The 19,543-nt window shown below is 36.5% G+C and overlaps 1 protein-coding gene across 24 annotated transcripts in view; it reads left to right on the forward strand.

Annotated features, from left to right (window-relative positions):
• The window catches only part of IQCH (IQ motif containing H), a 247,006-nt gene that overhangs the window by 43,753 nt on the left and 183,710 nt on the right, over window positions 1-19,543 (forward strand). For 15 of the 24 annotated variants that reach the window (XM_031002514.3, XM_031002515.3, XM_031002516.3 and 12 more), the window contains one exon: window positions 5,799-5,915. The exons of 8 other annotated variants lie outside the window; for them this stretch is intronic. In XM_031002514.3, coding sequence (XP_030858374.3) covers window positions 5,799-5,915 — 117 coding nt within the window. Of the gene's footprint in view, window positions 1-5,798; window positions 5,916-8,289; window positions 8,691-19,543 lie in introns of those variants that run through there. One more of the 24 variants, XM_004056375.4, reaches the window with a different exon arrangement.

The following is a 19,543-nucleotide window of genomic DNA, read 5'->3' on the forward strand; positions in this document are numbered from 1 at the left end:
TAATACAACCACTATGGAGAACGGTTTGGAAGTTCCTCAGAAAACTAAAAATAGGCCAGGTGTGGTGTCTTACTCCTGTAATTCCAGCACGTTGGGAGGCCGAGGTGGGCAGATCATTTGAGGCCAGGAGTTCAAGACCAGCCTGGCCAACATGATGAAACCCCGTCTCTACTAAAAATTACAAAAATTAGCTGGGTGTGTTGGTGCATGCCTGTAATCTCAGCTACTTGGGAGGCTGAGGCACAAGAATCACATGAACCCGAGAGGCAGAGGTTGCAGTGAGCAGAGATTGTGCCACTGTGCTCCAGCCTGGGTGATAGAGCAATAATCTGTCTGAACAACAACAACAACTAAAAATAAAGCTACCATATGATCCAGCAATCCCATTTCCAAAAGAAAGGAAATCAGTGTATCAAAGAGATATCTGCACTCCCATGTTTATTGTAGCACTATTCCCAATAGCCAAGATTTAGAAGCAACCTAAGTGTCCATCAACAGATGAATAAAGAAAATGTGGCACTTACACACAATGGAATATATTCAGCCAAAAAAAAAAAACAATGAGATCCTGTCATTTGCAACAACATGGATAGAACTGGAGATCATTATGTTAAGTGAAATAAGCCAGGCATAGAAGGGCAGGATTCACATGTTCTCACTTATTTGTGGAAGCTAAAAATTAAAACAATTGAATTCACTGAGATAGAGAGTAGAAGGATGGTTACCAGAGGCTGGGAAGGGTAGTGTGGGGCTTGGGGAGAAGGGGGGATAGTTAATGAGCACAAAAATATAGTTAAATAGAATGAATAAGATCTAGTGTATCACAACAAGGTGACACTGGCTGGTCACTCTGTTATACTCAACAATAATTTATTGTACATTTAAAAATAAAAGTGTATAACTGGATTGTTTGTAATACAAAGAAAGGATAAATGCTTGAGGTGATGGATATCCCATTTCCCCTGATGTGATGTAATTATTACTCATTATATGCTTGTATCAAAATAGCTCATATACCTCATAAATATATATACCTACTATGTATCCACAAAAATTAAAAATAAAAAAATTTTAATGTCAATTATTTGTTGAAGAAACCAGGTCATTTGTCATATAGGTTCTTCCCACAGTCTGGATTTATCTGATTGCAATCCCATGGTGCCATTTTACATGTTCCTGTGTCCCTAGTAGCTCTTCTAAACTGTTAGTTTTATCTGGAAGCTTGATTGTATTCAGATTCTGTCTTTTTGGCAGGACTACTTCATATTTTACAATGGTGCTGTACCCAGTGCCTGTGTATTTTCTTTTATAGCATATCAAGACACAATTTCTTTTTTTGTCTTTTAATAATATTAAGACTGATAAATGACTCCAAGGATTTTCAGCTGAATTTGTCTTTTATAAAATTCTCTACAACCTTTCACTTAATGATATTAGCAACCATTGATGTTTACTTTAATACGTTATTTCATTAGGAATTACAAAGTAGTGATTTTTATAATTCTATCATTCCTTTGCATTATTTTAGCCTCTATGAGGAAGTTTTCCTTAGCAACTCTTTGGTGACTCTGAAAACCAGTTTTAATTACTTACTTTTTGCTTAGTTCTTTTATTTATCAATTTTTAGGTTAATTTATCAATTTTATCAACTAGGTTTTTGAGGGGAAGGGAGTATTATTAAGAACTCATGGATTTTTATATGTTTGAAGTGTTTCAATCCACGGTAATCATTATTTTGGGGCCAGTGGGAGCCTCTTTCACATTGGCTCCAGAATAGTACTTTATAATTTACAAGATACTTACCATACATTAGTCATTTGAACTTCACAAACAACCCTATGAAGCTAAGGGTTACTACCCAGTTTTACAAATGAGCAATCTAGATCATACAGCTCAAATCAGGACTTGACGTCTATTGTTCTTCATATTACATAAGACAGTGGTTGAGAGAATGAGTGTTAAAAGTGACTAAATTCTTTGTATTTTTCTTTTCTCTGCATTTGAGACTAAACAGCAGCTGTCTTTAACCAGTGGGAATATGATATTAAGCAATATCCACTTTAGAAGACACTACTTGCAGGAAACACTGTCGATAATACTGTAACTTAGTAAATAGCCTCTCTCAACTTTGTTTGTGAAGCATTTCAATTTTGATTACTCTGTGTGGGATCTACTGCTCAGATGTGTGTCATTTTATGGTCTACCCATGTCTGGGGAGCTGGCATTACACGCTGCCTAGTGTTTTTAATTCAGAAGTTGTTCTAAAAGAAACCTTAGCCTCCTATATTCCAACCCTAGTTTTAATAGCATAAGCTATTTCCTTCTTATATAGCTTTGTGGGCATAGTAATAAAATAAATACCACAGAATCACTGATGAGATGAAAATTGAGCTCCCTGCTTCTGTGCAGCCATGTAGGTAAAACAGTAATTGGCTCTGATAATAACTTTTGTTCTTACAAACCAGAGTCTAAATGAGAGTCACATTTGATATATCTGCTTGTAATTACCATCAAAAGGAAAGAATACAAAGTTTAGATTGTCTAGTGACTCAAGATAGATTACATAAATTGGTATCTTTTCTTGACCAATTTACTAAAAATTTCTGAAATTATTTATGATATTTACCTTACTGTTGGTAAAAAATGATCATCTTCCAGAGCATACTTTCCTGCTTAATGGAATGATTAATTTTATTTTTGTTTTTGAAGTCTGTAATTGATTTTCTTGAAAACCTTATTATTGAGTCTCATAATACAGCTATGTTTATAAGTATTTTCCCATACATCACTATAGATGGTTCGTAAGACAAATTTAGGTTTTGAATGTACTTGGTAGTGAATTTCAGTGAAACATTTGTTATGTTAATTTTTTTTTTTTTTTTTTTTTTTTGAGACCGAGTCTCATTCTGTTGCCCAGGCTAGAGTGCAGTGGCATGATCTCACCTCACTGCAACCTCCACCTCCTGGGTTCAAGCAATTCTCATGCTTCAGCCTCTCAAGTAGCTGGGACCACAGGCGCACGCTACTACACCTGGCTAATTTTTGTATTTTTAGTAGAAACGGGGTTTCACCATGTTGGCCGGGCTGGTCTCGAACTCCTGACCTCAAATGATCCACCCACCTCGGCCTCCCAAAGTGCTGGGATTACAGGAGTGAGCCACCATGCCTGTATGATTATGTTAATATTCTTTAAACATAGATTCCTTTTAAGTGTTTTTGAAAAGAGCAATTAAATCATGTGTGCTACATATTACTATTTTGGTATACACATGCATTGGGACCAAAATAGTAAATATGAGAATATTAATATTTTAAAATTATCTTTTAACCTCAAATGATTGCTTTTGAACCCAACAATAAAGAATTGATAGTACACCTATCATTTCTGCTGGATTTCTATTTACATACTGATTTCTTTTCAGAAATAACTATGTGTAGTGCTACAGAATTTAACAATAGGCAGAACACTACAGGATTTTAAGGCCAGTTTTAACAGTGATTCTGTATTTGGCCATTTCCTCCCTACACCAGACCTATAACCACACAAACTTGATGGAGCATGATAAAACTAAGAAAACTGCTATGAGCCAATAATCCCATAATTAAAATGTTCTAACAAAGCTTAGACGTGATAGATGAAGCTATTACCATCAATTCTGTATCCAGAATACACACATTTTAAAAACACCCTAATTACAGAAACCCACATCCAGTCAATATAATACGTATTAGCAATTTCCCAATCCTTGGTAGAATAGAAATTATTCTGAAAGTTTAAGAAGGAAAAAATTATGTTCAGGTATTAATTTCAATAGAAGAGGCAATCTGCTTCCATGCAAAAACCCTGGAGTAGTGCTGTGAGTGTTACCCACAGAAGAAAAGCCATTTATAATTAGGTACGACATTACTTTTGTGACCACGTGTACCTCAAGGAGAAGGAAATAGACATGTCTTGTTTGCATCCTGTATCCTTGCCCAGATTAAATAAAGTGGACAGTTGAGGGCAGTTATTTGGAGATTTGGTTTAAGAAATGCTACTGGTCGACTACAGTGGCTCATGCCTGTAATCCCAGCACTTTGGGAGGCTAAGGCAGGTGGATCACGAGGTCAGGAGTTCGAGACCAGCCTGACCAACATGGTGAAACCCTGTCTCTACTAAAAATACAAAAATTAGCCGGGTGTGGTAGTGCGCACCTGTAATCCCAGCTACTCAGGAGGCTGAGGCAGGAGAATCACTTGAACCTGGGAGGCGGAGGTTTCAGTGAACCGAGATTGTGTCACTGCACTCCAGCCTGGGTGACAGAGCAAGACTCCATCTCAAAACAACAACAACAACAACAAAAAACCATGCTATTAAAAAGTAAAAGGAAGATTTGGGATATCTGTTAAAGACCTTACCTAAACGTATCTATGCTTATCTAGCATACATTCTGTAGATATTTTTGTAGCCTTCTTCACTTTGACCTTAGGCACAGACCCTTTATAAATGCTTATGTCAAAGAAATAGATGGATCATGAACAAATCTGTCCAATTCCTACAACATTTTAACAACTGCGTCAGATCACCCTCAAAACTAAGACACTTAATTGAAAGGAAAACAGTTAAGTTGCTCACAATACTTCTAACCTCCTTTTTAAAAAGTTGCAAAGCCTACATATTTTGACTCCATTTTTATGAAATGTCCAGAATAGATACATCAGGAGAGACAGAAAGTAGATTACTGGTTGCCTGGAACTAGTGGGAAGAGGGAATGGGGAGCAATTGCTAATGGGTATGAGGTCTCATTTTGGGGGGATGCACATGTTCTGGAATTAGATAGTGGCGATGGTTGTGAATATACTGAAAACCACTGAATTGTACACTTTAAAGGGGTGAATTTTATGGTATATGCATTATATTACAATTTTTAAAATCACAAAAGACTAGAAATTATTAGTAATACCATATTCCCTACGTGCCAAATTATTTTTTAGCCTCAAATCGTAGAATCCCAAAGCTCGGGCATGGTTCCTCAAGAGACCATTAAGTCTAACATGCATTTTGTGAATAAAGAAACTGACTTCCATAGAGGTGAAGTGACTTACCCAAGGTCACACACAGCAGTCGAGAGGAGAGCTGGCACCTAGGTGTCCTGACAACTATCTAGTGCCCCTTGCCACCACCACTATGTGGCCCACTCTCATGGTTTATCAAGCATGTCAACAATAACTAATTTGAATTATTTAAAATGAGGAATAAGTGGTTCAGACAAGAGGCTTTTATTTTTTTCTAATGAAAGCATAAATTATTCTTACAGATAAGAGAATCTCTATGAAGGAGTAGATAAATTTGTTGTGGTAAATTTACCAGGCCCAAACTGAGATTTACCTGTAAATGTCCCTAGAGGAAAGTGGCCACATTAACAGACCAAGGGAGCCCTCTACCTGTGTATTTGTAGTATAGATTTCATTGACAAAATCCTTGACCTGGAAAGCTAAAAAGAAATTAAGGCCAGGTATTCTATCTAGTCCTTTGCCCACCTTGGTTGGCTTCCAGCATTATTTTTGAGAAAATGTGTCTGAGGATGTATTTGTGGGAGCAATGGGATACACGGAGGAAAATCTACAGAAAGTTCCTTTTCTGTGAATAAAAGGGACTGATTAGCAGCCTAAATAAAAGATCCAAATATATTTTTTTCCAGTGAGAATTTCATTAAAATAATTATTTCCGAAGAACTTTAAACTCCTTTGAGGATATAAAATGTTAGTAAGCATTTTTGTTCATCCAGCATGAAAGTTTCATTGTTTCTTTGTTTCAGCGAAAGATAGGGTTGAATGTAAAAATCTTGCAGGATCCTGAAAACATCCACCACAGAGCTGCTGTAAATGCGAACTATGGAATCAGTTTGCCATATGTTAATCAGAGAAAAGCATGTGTAAGTAATGAGTTGTTTTAATGAGCTGTTATTTTTTTAAGAAATAAAAGTCATTTATTAGTAGTGTAAGATGTAATGTAGATGTTAAGTAAAGATTGTGATCCTTTTGTCTTTGGAATTTTTTGGAGATGAAGTGGCTCTCATTCTGTTTATAATTAGCAGTGATTAAGAAAATGTAAGCCTATTTTTGAAGACTTATTTGTAGCTCATTCAGATTTCTCTATTTTATTTGATATTCCTAAATAATCTAGTACCATAATTTTAACGAGGAAATAATTTACCAGCAGAAAGAATTAATAGAGAAATTTTAAATATTGTATTTCTTTGATAGTAGGCTTACCACTAGAAAAATCCAAATAAAACAACAGCACAGAATCCTCTTCAATTGTGTATACTGTCATAGCATGCAAATATTTGAGAATATTATTCTAAATCTGAGGCAAGCAGGGACTAAGCCTTTATGTCAGCAAAATAATGAGAGGGAAAAATAGTCAAATGTAGATCTGCAGTAAGAGATCTCAGAGTCAATGCCATTTTTGCCATTGACTAGATGCTACCTTGTCCTAAAGCAAGGATTGTACTCTTTCTATGTTGTGGAGTTTTCTTAGGAGAATTAAGAGTAGTGCTTCATTTTAGCTGGGAAATTATTTAATTTGAGATCATTTCTAACACTGAAAACAATTACTGAGGTAACATCTCTATTTTTTTAAATACATTTTTAACCTTTGGCTTCTTTCAAAAGCTCTTAAATGTATACCTTGGTGAAATCAAAACTAAAAACAAGATTAATGTTAGGATTAAATTGCAAAGCCATTTCTAACTAGCATAATAGTCTCTTAGATTAATCTTCCAAATTTCCTACACAGACATTTTCAACTGCCTACTTCATTCGTGTAACCCTGAAATATATTTTCAGTTTCTTTATATGTGCTTTATGTTATTCTAACAGGTTTGGTTTAAGAGCACTTTATCTTACAAATACTTTTATAGCCTAAGAAATAACCAGAAAGTTAGATATTTTTATTCCTGCTGAAACTTTATTTAAAATGTCACTGTGAATAATGTGAAAGGGTTTTTATCTGCTTCCCATGAGCCCAAAGCCCCTGAAATACAAATATTATTTCTCTGGCAACACAGACAGAAGCAGATTTCTCTTTTGTTGTTGGTTTTCCTCTTCCATCTAGAATTAATATTGGCTTAGCTGGAGGAGTACTGAGGCTTTGTAGCCCGAGGCAACTGCTGTGTTTCATGTGAACTTTTTCTGATGAGTACTGGAGTTTTAAAAGGCATACCTCTAGATTTAAAAAGGATTATGCTTTGCTTTATGAATCTGAATGAAGATTCAGACTTAAGCAAATAGAGATTTCAAAATTATATCCAAAACTTGGGGCAGATTCTTAGTCATTAATTGTGTATTTTTCCAATTTCCAAATAGAGTGAGTGCCTTGGATGTTGTATCTACATACTTTGAGCAAAGAGAATTTGGGAAAGCACTTCCCTTTCATGACATATAGCTAATAGATATTCATTTACTGTATTAAATCTCCTTTTTCCATCAAACTTGATGCCATAAAAATCTACACCAGAGCAATTTAAAATTGGATATACATTGTGTATATTTTTTTCAAACTGTTGGCCTTTTGATCAAATAGTTAGTTGACCCTATCATTTTATGTTGATATAGTTGTATGGTAATACTAACTGAAAAACAGTATTTTCATTTTGGATTTGTAAAACAGAAGCATTGTGCAAAAAGTACTGTGAGAGAAGTGTGTTCAGGTATTTGGTTTTAAACAGTCATATAAAGCATTTGGGGATAAATGCAGTTGTGATTTACTACTTATAAAAATCGTTTCAAAAGTACTTACCCAAACTAGAGTAATGTGTCTAGCATTGTGATGTATAGTTAATTAGAAAGGCATCATCAAAGCTAATCATTTTAGAACTAAACACTCAAAGGGGATTATTATTTGGCTGCCGAGGGCCATGTGTTTCCTTACTTCTTATGAAACTTGATCAGCTTGTCAAAAGCCTGTAAATAACCTTAGACATTTTTGACAGAGCAAATGTGAATATGTAGCCAATTTCCATTATTTGTTCCTAGAAGCTGGTATCTTCTCCATCTTATGAAGTGGTGTATTCCTCCTGATAATAAGAGGCTGATGCCAGGATTTTAGTGCATTGAAAACACATATACCCCCTGCCACACACACATACTCATATTGCAAAACTATCTTCAGAATTTTATATCCTGTGACTCTGTTATGTAAAATCAATTTACCAAAAACATATTAAAAGTGAGACTCACTGGTGATTTTTTCAATATCTTCAATCTGCCAAATAGTAACAAACAACCTTCTAACATTTTTTCTAGTAGGTCCTCAAAGGTATGTGGAAACAAGAAGAAATCCCTGGTACTGTTCATGTTCCCTCACTGACATCCAGTTCCAGTTAGACTTTATAATACAACACATTAAGAAATCTACAGAAAATTTGACTGTGATTTATTTCTTTTAAATAAAAAGTGTTTCTTAAAAGGCTTGAAACATGTATCTGTTAACATGAATTTTAAAAGAACGATTATGAATGCATAACAAAATAGCCAAACCAAACATTGCTTTGAATCGCTGCACAAATAACTCTGATTATAACTGTTGTGACCTAGAAAAGAATCATAAAAACATTTTTCTTTTTGGCAAGATGTGAGTTGCTGTAGAATTATACCAGTTCTTTGGTTCTACTTTCCAAATAAATATATATATAATGCAATGTAAACTTAGAATCTTTTATTTATTCATGAGGTTGAATTTAATACTATTATGATTTCTAGATTTTATGAGCCATATGTTATGCAGTGTTTTCCACTAACTTAGTTGGGTAGCAACCACACTTCACAAATCATAGTTTCATTCTTTACTGTTTCACTTGGGGTGTACATAGTAATCTCTCTCTCACTGAAAGCATATTCATTTCTGAAATGATAAAGTAATAGAAAGTGAGGCAATTGTGTTAATGTCAAATGATTAGAAGAAGCACTAGAAGTAAGGGGTAGGGGTGGGGGTGGGGGTGGGGAGTGGGAGTGGAGAAAGAAGGGCGATTTCAAAACATGATTGTGTTTTAAGCCCATGTATATGGCCACAATTACAGTCACAACATAATTTGGCAACGGTAGCAGAATGAGATTTAAACAAATTGATGTTACACTGCAGTAATTCAGAATGAGCTTGTTGCATTTATAAACCATAACAAGAAGCAGAGTGAATTAATAAACCCTTCTTGTCACTAAAAATAAAAAAAGGGAATAATTGCTGAGATGGAGTTAACTTAACAGATGACTATAGTCAGCATCCTTTCAGGCTAGATATGGGAAAGTGAAGGTCACCCCCATCTCAGATGACAAAGAGGGAACATTTTGTTGGTAAACAAATTAATCTTTTGAAAGGTCGCCATTTGTTTTAAGTTTTTATCCAGTTTTTGTCATCTGGAATCAGAGATTGACTGTCATTTCACCAGGCAGGGGTGCAGTTGAGGCAGACAAAGCTGCTTCTGTACGTATCAGCATTCCTTGACAAAACTCAGTGCCTGATTGTGATGCTATGGGCTGCTGGTTTACAGCTGTCTCCGGACAAGAATGGAGGCCCACCCTTGAATTCCAATAAGATGGGCCTGCATATTCCGCCTGCTGTAAGCTGGCCCTCTGCCCACAAGTAAAATGTATTGTAGTTCAAGCCAGCAATTATCTCTTTTACTTCCTTCTGTGCTGCTTCTGTTCTCTTTTTCCAAAAACAGATGTGGGTATTCACTCAAGTTCTGCATCTATTCTTTCTCACACCTGCTGGGGCAGAATTTTGACAGAGGTAGAGTTTGAGGGAGCCAGCAGACAACAATCAGATGCAATTTCTTTGAGAGCAGTTTAAAAAGAAAATGTTGATTTTTCAGGAAATGTGGAGTCAGCATCTTGGTCCGCCTCCCTTTTCCCAGGAGCATTTGGTAAATTAAATTAGTTGAACAAAAGGAAATAGCTTTAAAGACATTCTGAAATGCCATATCCTATTTATGACACACAGTCATCACCCAAGGACTGTGGTGGCATGCACAACATCCCACTCCTATCATTTAAAGTGAGCTTTCTCTTCAGGTTGCTTAGAAAGAGTTTTTGACAAAGGAATGACTTTTCATATCCTTCCTGATTCACAGCCTATAAAATATATTCCACCAATATGGCAGTGAAGGTGGTGGTGGTGGGTGGTGGAGGTGGTAGTGTATTGCCTTTGTATGTTGTTGCTATTCAGAATTTCAATTCTGCATTGGTTTGGAATAATGGGAAAGCTGAGGAAAGTGATGGAATGTTGGCTGGTGGATGGCTGTCTCACTAAAGCCCATTGCTCTGGGAGCAGGGAGAGGCAATGAGAGGCTATAGCCTTGTCAGATAACATTCATAAAAAAAAATCTAGCTGTAGTGAGTTCTTTTAATTTCTTTATAGTGGTATGTTTCTTGAGCTTCTCTGCCATGATCCTGTATGCATTCCCAAACCAACCCTATGCTGAACTGAAACCACTTTTTAGCTCTTAGAATAGTGATTCTGGGTCGGACTGCCTGGTGTGAATCCTTACTAGACTGGGATCTCCCAGAAACAGTCTCCCTTTCCTCATGTAAAATGTCCACAATAAAAGTATCTATCTCATAGGATTGTATTGAGTTTTTAATGAGATAATTCAAAGCACTTAACAAAGGTCCTGGTACAAAGAAGTGTTCTGAAAAATATTAGTTACTACTATTGGCGAGTCTCATATATTGTGTTGTGCCATTGTTTTATACTGTCATTTAAAACATATTATTGTAGGGGTCCAGGGAGGGAACCAGAATATTGCTGAGGTCTCCTCCAGGGATGCTATTTAATATTTTACATGATTATGCTTTCTTTCCCACACAGATATGAGGACAGGGACCTTGTTGTCTGTTCTGTTTGTCTGTTTTTCAAATCCTCCCCTGCACCAAGCAGTGTTTTACACATATTAGGTACTAAGGATAGGACTGATTTGTCCCCTCCTCTGTCTAGTCTCTGCTCTGAAGCTATATAGACTGATGTTGAGTTTTGAAGTGAAGTAATGATTTTGCTGGCTCCTAGTAGGCCTAGTTGCACAGGATACCCTCTCCATGGGCCATCTGATAGGATTTACCTAGTGAAATGCTGGTACTACTGGATTCTTGTTGCAGCCTTGCCACTAACTAACTAGTGTTTCCAAGAGCAGGTTACTCTGTCTCACTCATTCTCATTTTTCTGTTTTATGAATGGGGAAAGCAAGATGGAGAGGCAATCTGGTGTGCTGGGAGGGGCTTGGAGCTGAGTGGATCAGAGTTTGGGTCCTATCTGCTATTTTGCAGTTACTGAACCCTAGGTAAGCAAATTACATTTCAGATCCTGTGTTCCCTCTTTTGTCAAGATAATGATGCCTACTAGATAAGGGTGCTATGGAGAATACAGATAATATATTAACATTGCTGGCACATAATGGGTACCTAATAAGGTTCTTACCTTCCTGAAAAATGAATTAGTGTTAAAAATCTCTCATTTCCTTCTTCACACTTATGCTTTTAGAAAAGAATCTGATTTGGCTCCTTTTACATCCCAGTGTAAGTGAGTAATAGGATTTAATGTTCATTTTCAAATTGTTAGAGAACTCCGGTGAGTTTCAGAGGGGTTCTAAGCATTTAATTTGCATTTGATTTTTAATGATAAATATTTAAGCATTTTAAGTATAATAAAGAAGAATACCTACATATTTCAATTGATGCCAAATTTTAATGCATTTGATCATTTGATTGTCAGTGGGTTAATGTGTGCTTTCAGGCTTACTCTGAGTGTGTGTGTGTACATTTGAATTTCCCTTAAAGGTGTTTTTTATTAGATAGGGTGTAGCTTTGTACTAGTCATATTTTGAAATTCAGATCTGCTCATATACACTCCTGTAATAATCATACAAATAAATAAGCAAAGATTAAATAAGCTAATATGTGTGAAGGTCATAAAGCAGTGCCTGACTCCTCGTAATCATTCAAGAAACATTAATTGGTATTAGTATTAGAACACATGTGTGCTACTATCAATTAAAAGCCAGGCAAGTTCTCTGGTGCATACTTTTGGCACAGCATAATAGTCAAGTATACAATTACAATAATATAGCCATATCATGATAGTGTAGCATCACAGATTGTTTCACTGCTCGATTTAAGTTTGGGTTGGTTCTTACATGATTTGAAATGAGCTATACAATCTTTGACAGTGCAAGGTTGCAATGTTATTCTGTTTACAACTGCAGATAAAAGTCAACAATGAAGCATAATGTCAAAATTTGGACTCAACATGCAAAACAAAATTAGATTTTTTTGAAACTCAGTGACTGAAAGAGAAGGGTGGCGAGATATCTGAAAAGAAATTTAAATGGGATGTGATAGAACATCCTAAAATGTTACATGACACATTTGAAAAATATTTTTGGTAATTTAGCTCTTCAATTGTAGTAGCATTTATTAAGTTTGCCAGACATAGTGTTTTATGTACACTATCTTATTTAACCCTTACACCTCTAAGTAGGTGCCATTTTTATAATCATTTTATAGATAAGGAAACTGAGACTAAGATTAAGCTACTTGCCTGAGGTTGTGTGGTAAGCAAGGGGAGTCAGGATTCAAATTAATTATGAAATCTATTTGTCAAATATCCCCCAATTGACTACTTACCAACTAATCCTTAATTATTAAGGAATGTAAGCAGTTGGTAGATATTGTTAGTGATTCTATTTTGAAACAAAAAATATCTACTATTTTAAAGTTTCTGGATCATTTTAATTGAACTAAATTCTGAGATTATAACTACCATAACAAAATTGTTAGCTATTTGAAATTACTTATTTGTTAACATCTGGATTTTCTACATCTTGTGCAGGCAAAATAAAATATATAAACAAATTGTATTCTGTGATAGATGTAAGACTGCAGTTATTTATAACTCTTGATTTCATAATTTGTCTTCATCAAAACAGCCTTATTGTTTCCAGTGTTGGTTTATATTGCTATAACCAGAAATACATAATATAAATACATATATAATAAATATATAATATAAATATTTATATAACATATAATGTAAGCACATACTATATTTAAGTAACAATTATATACATATAGGTACATAATACTATATGCAATTGTTACTTATATATGTTTTGACATACACAATTATACAAAATTCTTATAAAATTTCCATTTACTTATTTATCAGCATCTGTTAAGGTTGCATTTGAAAAACTTGTTCTACTGCTGAAAATAAATTTGCAAATCTTTGGCATCAAGTATTACCTCTCCCATGGGTATTTATTTTTTAACAAGAGCAAATCCGCTACTTAATTAAAACAAAGGAGTTAGGCTCTATTAAGGGATTTCAAGCATGAGTGGACAGAGAGAAGAGGGATTTGGGGGAATCCAGGAAGAGAGCCTTTGCACTGCTCTGAAATCATTCCAGGTCAGCAGCCACCTGCTAACAGGACTAGGCCTGCTCCCCTATGATATACTTTTACTTTGTGCCTTTTCACTTTATGACTTGGGCCTTGAACTTGAGTATTTGTTTGATTACATACTGAGAGATAGTGTTTCTAACCTCAAAATTAATTCCACTTTGAAAAGCCAAATTTAGGTAGACAGAGAGACCTGTGTCACATCTATGGTAGGTTTAGGGTACAGGGGTCCATGGGTAGAACTGTATTTCAATAGACAGAGGGAACTGTGTCACACCTATGATAGGTTTAGGGTACAGGGGTCTATGGGTAGAACTGTATTTCAGTATAATAGGTTCCCATGTATTTTATTTAATCCATTTATAAAACATTATTCTGAGAAGGTGTCCGTAGCCTTCACCAGATTGCCAAAGGGGTTCACGATGTCCCAAAAGTTAGAGCTGTGATAGATCTTTTCTTTCACACAAAAATCCAGTGTGGGACAAAGTATGCATCAGAACAGAGAAATATCCTAAAAACCCTGTATTCTTTATGGGTGAAATATCCACTTCTCTTAGTTGATGGTGCCAAAAATCTATGGAAAAGTGGATACGTCTAGACTACCAGCCCAGATTTTTATAAGAATTACATCTTCTTGAGTAAAAATATAAAATTTATGCTTTTGCCTAATTACTGTTGCTTTTCTGTTGCAAGGAGGAAAATAGAGCAGCTACAAAAGTGGTAATGCTTGCAATAATATAGTAAGTGTTCTGTTTAAAATGAAGCAAAGGAAAAATACTTCAGCAAGTAGCGTGATAGCATTAGCCACACGAGAAATGGGACTAATAGGATTGTTTTTATCATGGTCCAGGTTAATTATCTACTGAGAGGTTCTTGAGATGAATAAATGCTATTGCTGTGTTCTCCAGTATTCTAACCCATTGTACCTTAAACTGTACTTGAATTCAAGTATACATTCCTAGCCTTTTAAAACCTCCTTGGTAGAATAGAAGTAAGTACCCATAGACTAGAGTGATTCGCCCTACATTTTCTTTAAAAGCATTGACTCTGAATTATACTACAGAATGTGTAAAGTAAACCCAGAAGATACTTACTTAGAGGAGATTCCTCTCATTAAGCCATAAAGTTTGGGCAATATGACCTGAAAATACCAGATTTATATAATTGATTATTTATATTAAAAGATTATATAATCTTCACAATAGCCTGAAAAATAAATCAGTTTATGGTTGGCAACTAAGAGGTCTGAAAACAGCCATGCATGCTTTAGTAGAAAGAGCCGTAGATGGAGAATCAGAGGACTTGGGTTTTCAATCCTGCTCTCAATTCTGGTGCTGTAAACCAAGTTAACATAGGTATACCACTTAGTCTCTAAAGACAATTCTTTATCTACATACTGAAAAGATAAATTGGCTACTTCAGAATCATCGTCAGGGCCACAGTCCTGGTTATGTGACTCCCAGATTAATGCTCATTTGGTTCCTTGTGGAACCACTAGTCTCTCAAGGATCAATGTAATTGATGGATGGAGGCAAGCCTTAAGATAGGCCTTAGAGGAACTGATGGGCAAGACTAAAGGAGAGGTGTTGTGCATTTTAAGTACCAGAAGCAATACAAGCAAAGGCAGAGGTAGAGAATAGTGAGAGTAATGGAGGATGGCTTAGAGCTTTGCCTAATCAAGCTGTAGAAACCAAAAGATGTGGTTGGCTGTGGAGGCCAGTTGATGGATTGCCTTGAATGGGCCACTGAAATCCAACTGTGTGATTTTCAGTCAGGATCATAGAAGGCAGGGCTTAATGCAGACAGCTTCTGAAGTTAGATCACTTCTCCAGCTGCTTTAACTGAAGGGCAACTTTAGAATTCTTTAGAATGATCTCTATCCCTTGATGTCCTCATTAGTTATTAAACTTTATTTCCTCTCCCTTTGGCTATAAAGCAATAGTACTTTTTTGAATAACATTATCTCCTGAACTTGTTAGATGATCATGAAACTGCCTAAGTAGAGTTCTACAGGCAGCACCTTCCCCTGACCATTTACATACAACTCTCTGTCCCTTTCATATAAATGGCCACTCAGAACTGGCCAATCTAACTGGATGGCTGGGATTTCCTCTCAGTCGCTCTTACTTTCTGTCCTAATGCTGTATGCCCCACTACTACTTACGATTCTGCCTGTAAACTCATCCCTGATCCCTACTTCTCACCCCTCTCTCCAACATTAGATAAAAGCAGGACTTGTTGGGCAAGAGAAGTGGTGGCAAGAGAAAAAGATAGAGAGTAGGAATGGTTGATTCCTCACACTTTCTGACCCCCATCCCCCACCCAACTCTCCTATTGCCACTTCCCAGCCTCAGCACTGGGAGCTCACAGTATGAGCCTCCTCTCCCACTCTCACCCTCTCCCCAACTCCCTTGTCTTCCCAATCTAATAATGCACAGAAATGCCCAAGAGACTATCTTAATCCAAATGTTTTCTGAAAGATGGGTGTGTTTCCAAACTTAACAACTCTTTGTGCTAAATGAAAAAAAAAAAAAAAAAGGAAAAGTGGTGTTCATGGAACAGGCTTTTTACTTCCTGACATTTTTTTCTTTTATATAAGCAGTAAAAACCCTTAGAAAATGTCCAAATTGTTCTTATTTAAAATAGGAGTCACAACATAGTTGTATTGGGTCAGGCAGATAATAAGTTACTGAAATGACTGAGTGTAAAGGCTAGGTCCACATTACTGGAGTGCTGAACTGAGGACACAGGCCTTCCCTCCAGGAGGTAGCCACCTTAGCTCTAGCCTTTTGTGGCTGGGTTTCCAAAAGAAGCTGTAAAGTCATGCTTATATTTTTTGTGAAATCTAATTTTTAAATGTGTGATCAGATAATTTTTTTAAACCCTGTGTAGTTCGAAGAAAATATTCTTTAGGCTATTCCTGTCTTGCAAGTCAACAATTTAAATCCTCTGGTTCAGAAACAGGAAGAGGTATGGTTTTAGGTATGATAATGTTGATGTCTTATAGGCAGCTGGCTGGCAACTTAGAGCCCATTAGACTGCTAATACCTTAGTGAAGCCCAAGATCTAACCCTTGACTTTATAGGATTAGAGATTTGATTTTGTCAGAGTCAGTCAATCTCTTGGGTACAGCTGAACTCATAAGAGACTGATGTACAAACTGAAATGCCACTTTATGTATTCTGAGGAGAGCTATCATGGTCAAACAGACCTGAATGTTCAAATCAGCCTGATCTGATGAGCATATTTTCTCCTTATTAGAAAGCTACACAGAATGCAGTTAGAAGGCTGCTTAGTGAACAGGGAAACCGACTAAGGTAATTAGTTGGACAGTCTTCTTGGTGAGCAGCAGAATCACACTTTTATAGTCTGATGCACCCATCTGTGAAGCTACATTTGCCAAAAGGATATGAATACATCCCTGTAAAGTGAGTGCTTTATGGATACTGAGAAATTCTGACTCTCCAATTCAACTTTTTATAATAAATATTAATAGCTACTATCTGCTTGGGGTTGACTATGTGCATTATGTTATATCACATTAATCCCTGTGGAATGAGTGATATTATCTCCATCTTACTGGTAACGAAACTTCAGTATAGAGAAATTAAGTTACTTTCTCCAGTCATTCAATTAGTAAGTGATAGAACTCAGAATCAGGGTCTATCTCATATTAGAGCCTGTGTTCTTAATCATTACCTTCCTTTTTACTACTTTCCTGCTATGAAATACCACTCGCCTTCAGCTGATGTCTTATGTCTTTGATAACACCAATTAGACTACATTCCCTTTTTGAATCTTTTAAGTCAGCTTCTGCATGGATCTGTCCACACTGATCATGTATCTGTTTTTCTAGTTTAACACTCCCAGTTGGGGTAAGGGGTGGCACATCTCCTTGTCACTAGTTTATACGTCCTATCTGAGTAATTATACTATCCAGAGGATGAGAGAAACCCTGGCTGGAACAAACAGAATGTATCAGGAGGAGAAAGAGAAAAATAAGAGGCAAGAGGAAACCAGCCCATAGGGGAAGTATTCTTGGGCGATTTCTTGGTAAGAAATGCTGCTTGCCTTATCTCCTCATCTTCCCAAAGCCACCAGGAGTTACTTTTAGAGAAAAATAATTCTCCTTTCTCCTTGTGTAGCTGGTGAGAGGCCCAGATATGTCTAATGGTTGGGCTCAGATGTACTAATACGTTATATGAGCTTGCCTGGGGACCTAACCACTTTAAGATTGTTCCTAAGAAAACTCAATTTTCTGAGTTCCAAAATGCCCTTTTCCATTTCTCACTTAAGATGGGGCTGACCCTTATAGAAGATTATCAGGAGGAGTTGTATAGTGAAAACAGTGACCCAAGAGAGCACTAGCATTGTCTTCTCCACTCATTTAAAAGTTTACTCCATATCTAATACTGGGTTAGTTTAACATAACCATAATTTTGGGCGGGAGGTTTTACTTTTTAAGATAAGGATTTTCAAACTGTAATCATTTTACTTGTGGAATTATGTCATCTAATTTATGGAATTAGCATTTAATCTAAACATTTACATCCCAGGGAAAGTACCTATCACCAACTTTCTACCATCTTGGGTTTAGTATTCCATTTATCCATAGTTTAAAGTGTAGATACTGGACTTTAATAGAAGGGAATATAAATTAAAATTTAGCTATGAAGCAATAGCTAACATTTCTGAGGGCTTCTCTGAGTTGGGCATGGTGTTAAGTACACTTTACATGGATCATCTCATGTAATCCTCACAGTAACCCTAAGAGGTAAGTACTATTCCTACTTTCATTTTACATTTGGGGAAACTGAGGCAAAAAAGCAGTTAAATAAAATTCACCCAAAGTCATACAAGCTAAAAGTCAAAGGATCATAATTCAAACTCAACCAATCGGACTTTCAACCTAGCATTCTTTATCCTTATTCTGTACTACCTTCCAGGTAGCTTTGAGGGTGGTGATTTTGACCTGCATTTGAGGGACAGATCTGGGCCCAGTCAAAGATTGCTTTCTTAATGACCAAGGAATTCAATGAAGAAATTTCTCTGCCCCAATCTGAGGCAGAAGTAAAAGATCAGAGTATTTAATAAAAGGCTGTGTTAACTCAAGGACTAGAACAAGAAGATGAGCTAGTACTTTTTAGATGAAAACTTCCCCAACTACATTCATATCTCTAACTTCAGACATAATGTCCAACCTTGTCAGAATGCAATATAAATTTGCATTTATTTGTGTGTACCTTTGAATAATACCTTGATAAAGACCTGTATAATTGAGTGAGAACTATGTTAAGTTTTTCTTTTTCTTTTTTATTTTTATTTTTTTTGAGACGGAGTCTCACTCTGTAGCCCAGGCTGGCGTGATCTCAGCTTGCTGCAACCTCCACCTCCTAGGTTCAAGTGATTCTCCTGCCTCAGCCTCCCGGGTAGCTGGGATTACAGGTGCACACCACCATGCCCAGCTAATTTCTGTATTTTTTAAGTAGAGATAGGGTTTCACCATGTTGGCCAGGCTGGTCTCGAACTCCTGACCTCAAATGATCTGCCTGCCTCAGCCTCCCAAAGTGCTGGGATTACAAGTGTGACCATCACACCTGGCCAGCCCTCTTTTTGTCCGTGTTAATGTCTATCCAGCTCTTTTAAGGTAGAATTAATTTTCTCTTGCCTAGGCCATCATAGCATGCTTTTAAAGCATTCACATGGTATACCTTGAATTGAAAAGGGACTTTGTATCTCTTCCTCTTGTTAGATCTCCTGGAAGGCAAGAGCCATATTTTTTTCACTTAAATATCTTCTAGGGTACCTTACAAAATGCATTATGCATAGAAGGTACTCAATAAATGATTAATTCAATAAAATGTAATTGAATGTTTGAAGAGGAAGGATTCTGTAGAGAAGTGACAGGGCAGGGAGGGTCTGTCTAGTTTCATGGGCATGGTTTTGAGCCGTATTTCTCTCATCTCTCCATCTCCTTCTTCCCACCCCCAAGCCCTACACACAGCTTCCCTTAGGTGATTGTAGCACAATCCTAGGACTTATGTTTTGGAAGTGAACCCAAGGCCCAGGTAGTCAACATAGCAGCTGGCTTTAGGAAGCAAACATGAAGCTTT

This window comes from Gorilla gorilla, chromosome 16 (assembly GCF_029281585.2).
Source record: "Gorilla gorilla gorilla isolate KB3781 chromosome 16, NHGRI_mGorGor1-v2.1_pri, whole genome shotgun sequence".
Taxonomy (NCBI): domain Eukaryota; kingdom Metazoa; phylum Chordata; class Mammalia; order Primates; family Hominidae; genus Gorilla; species Gorilla gorilla.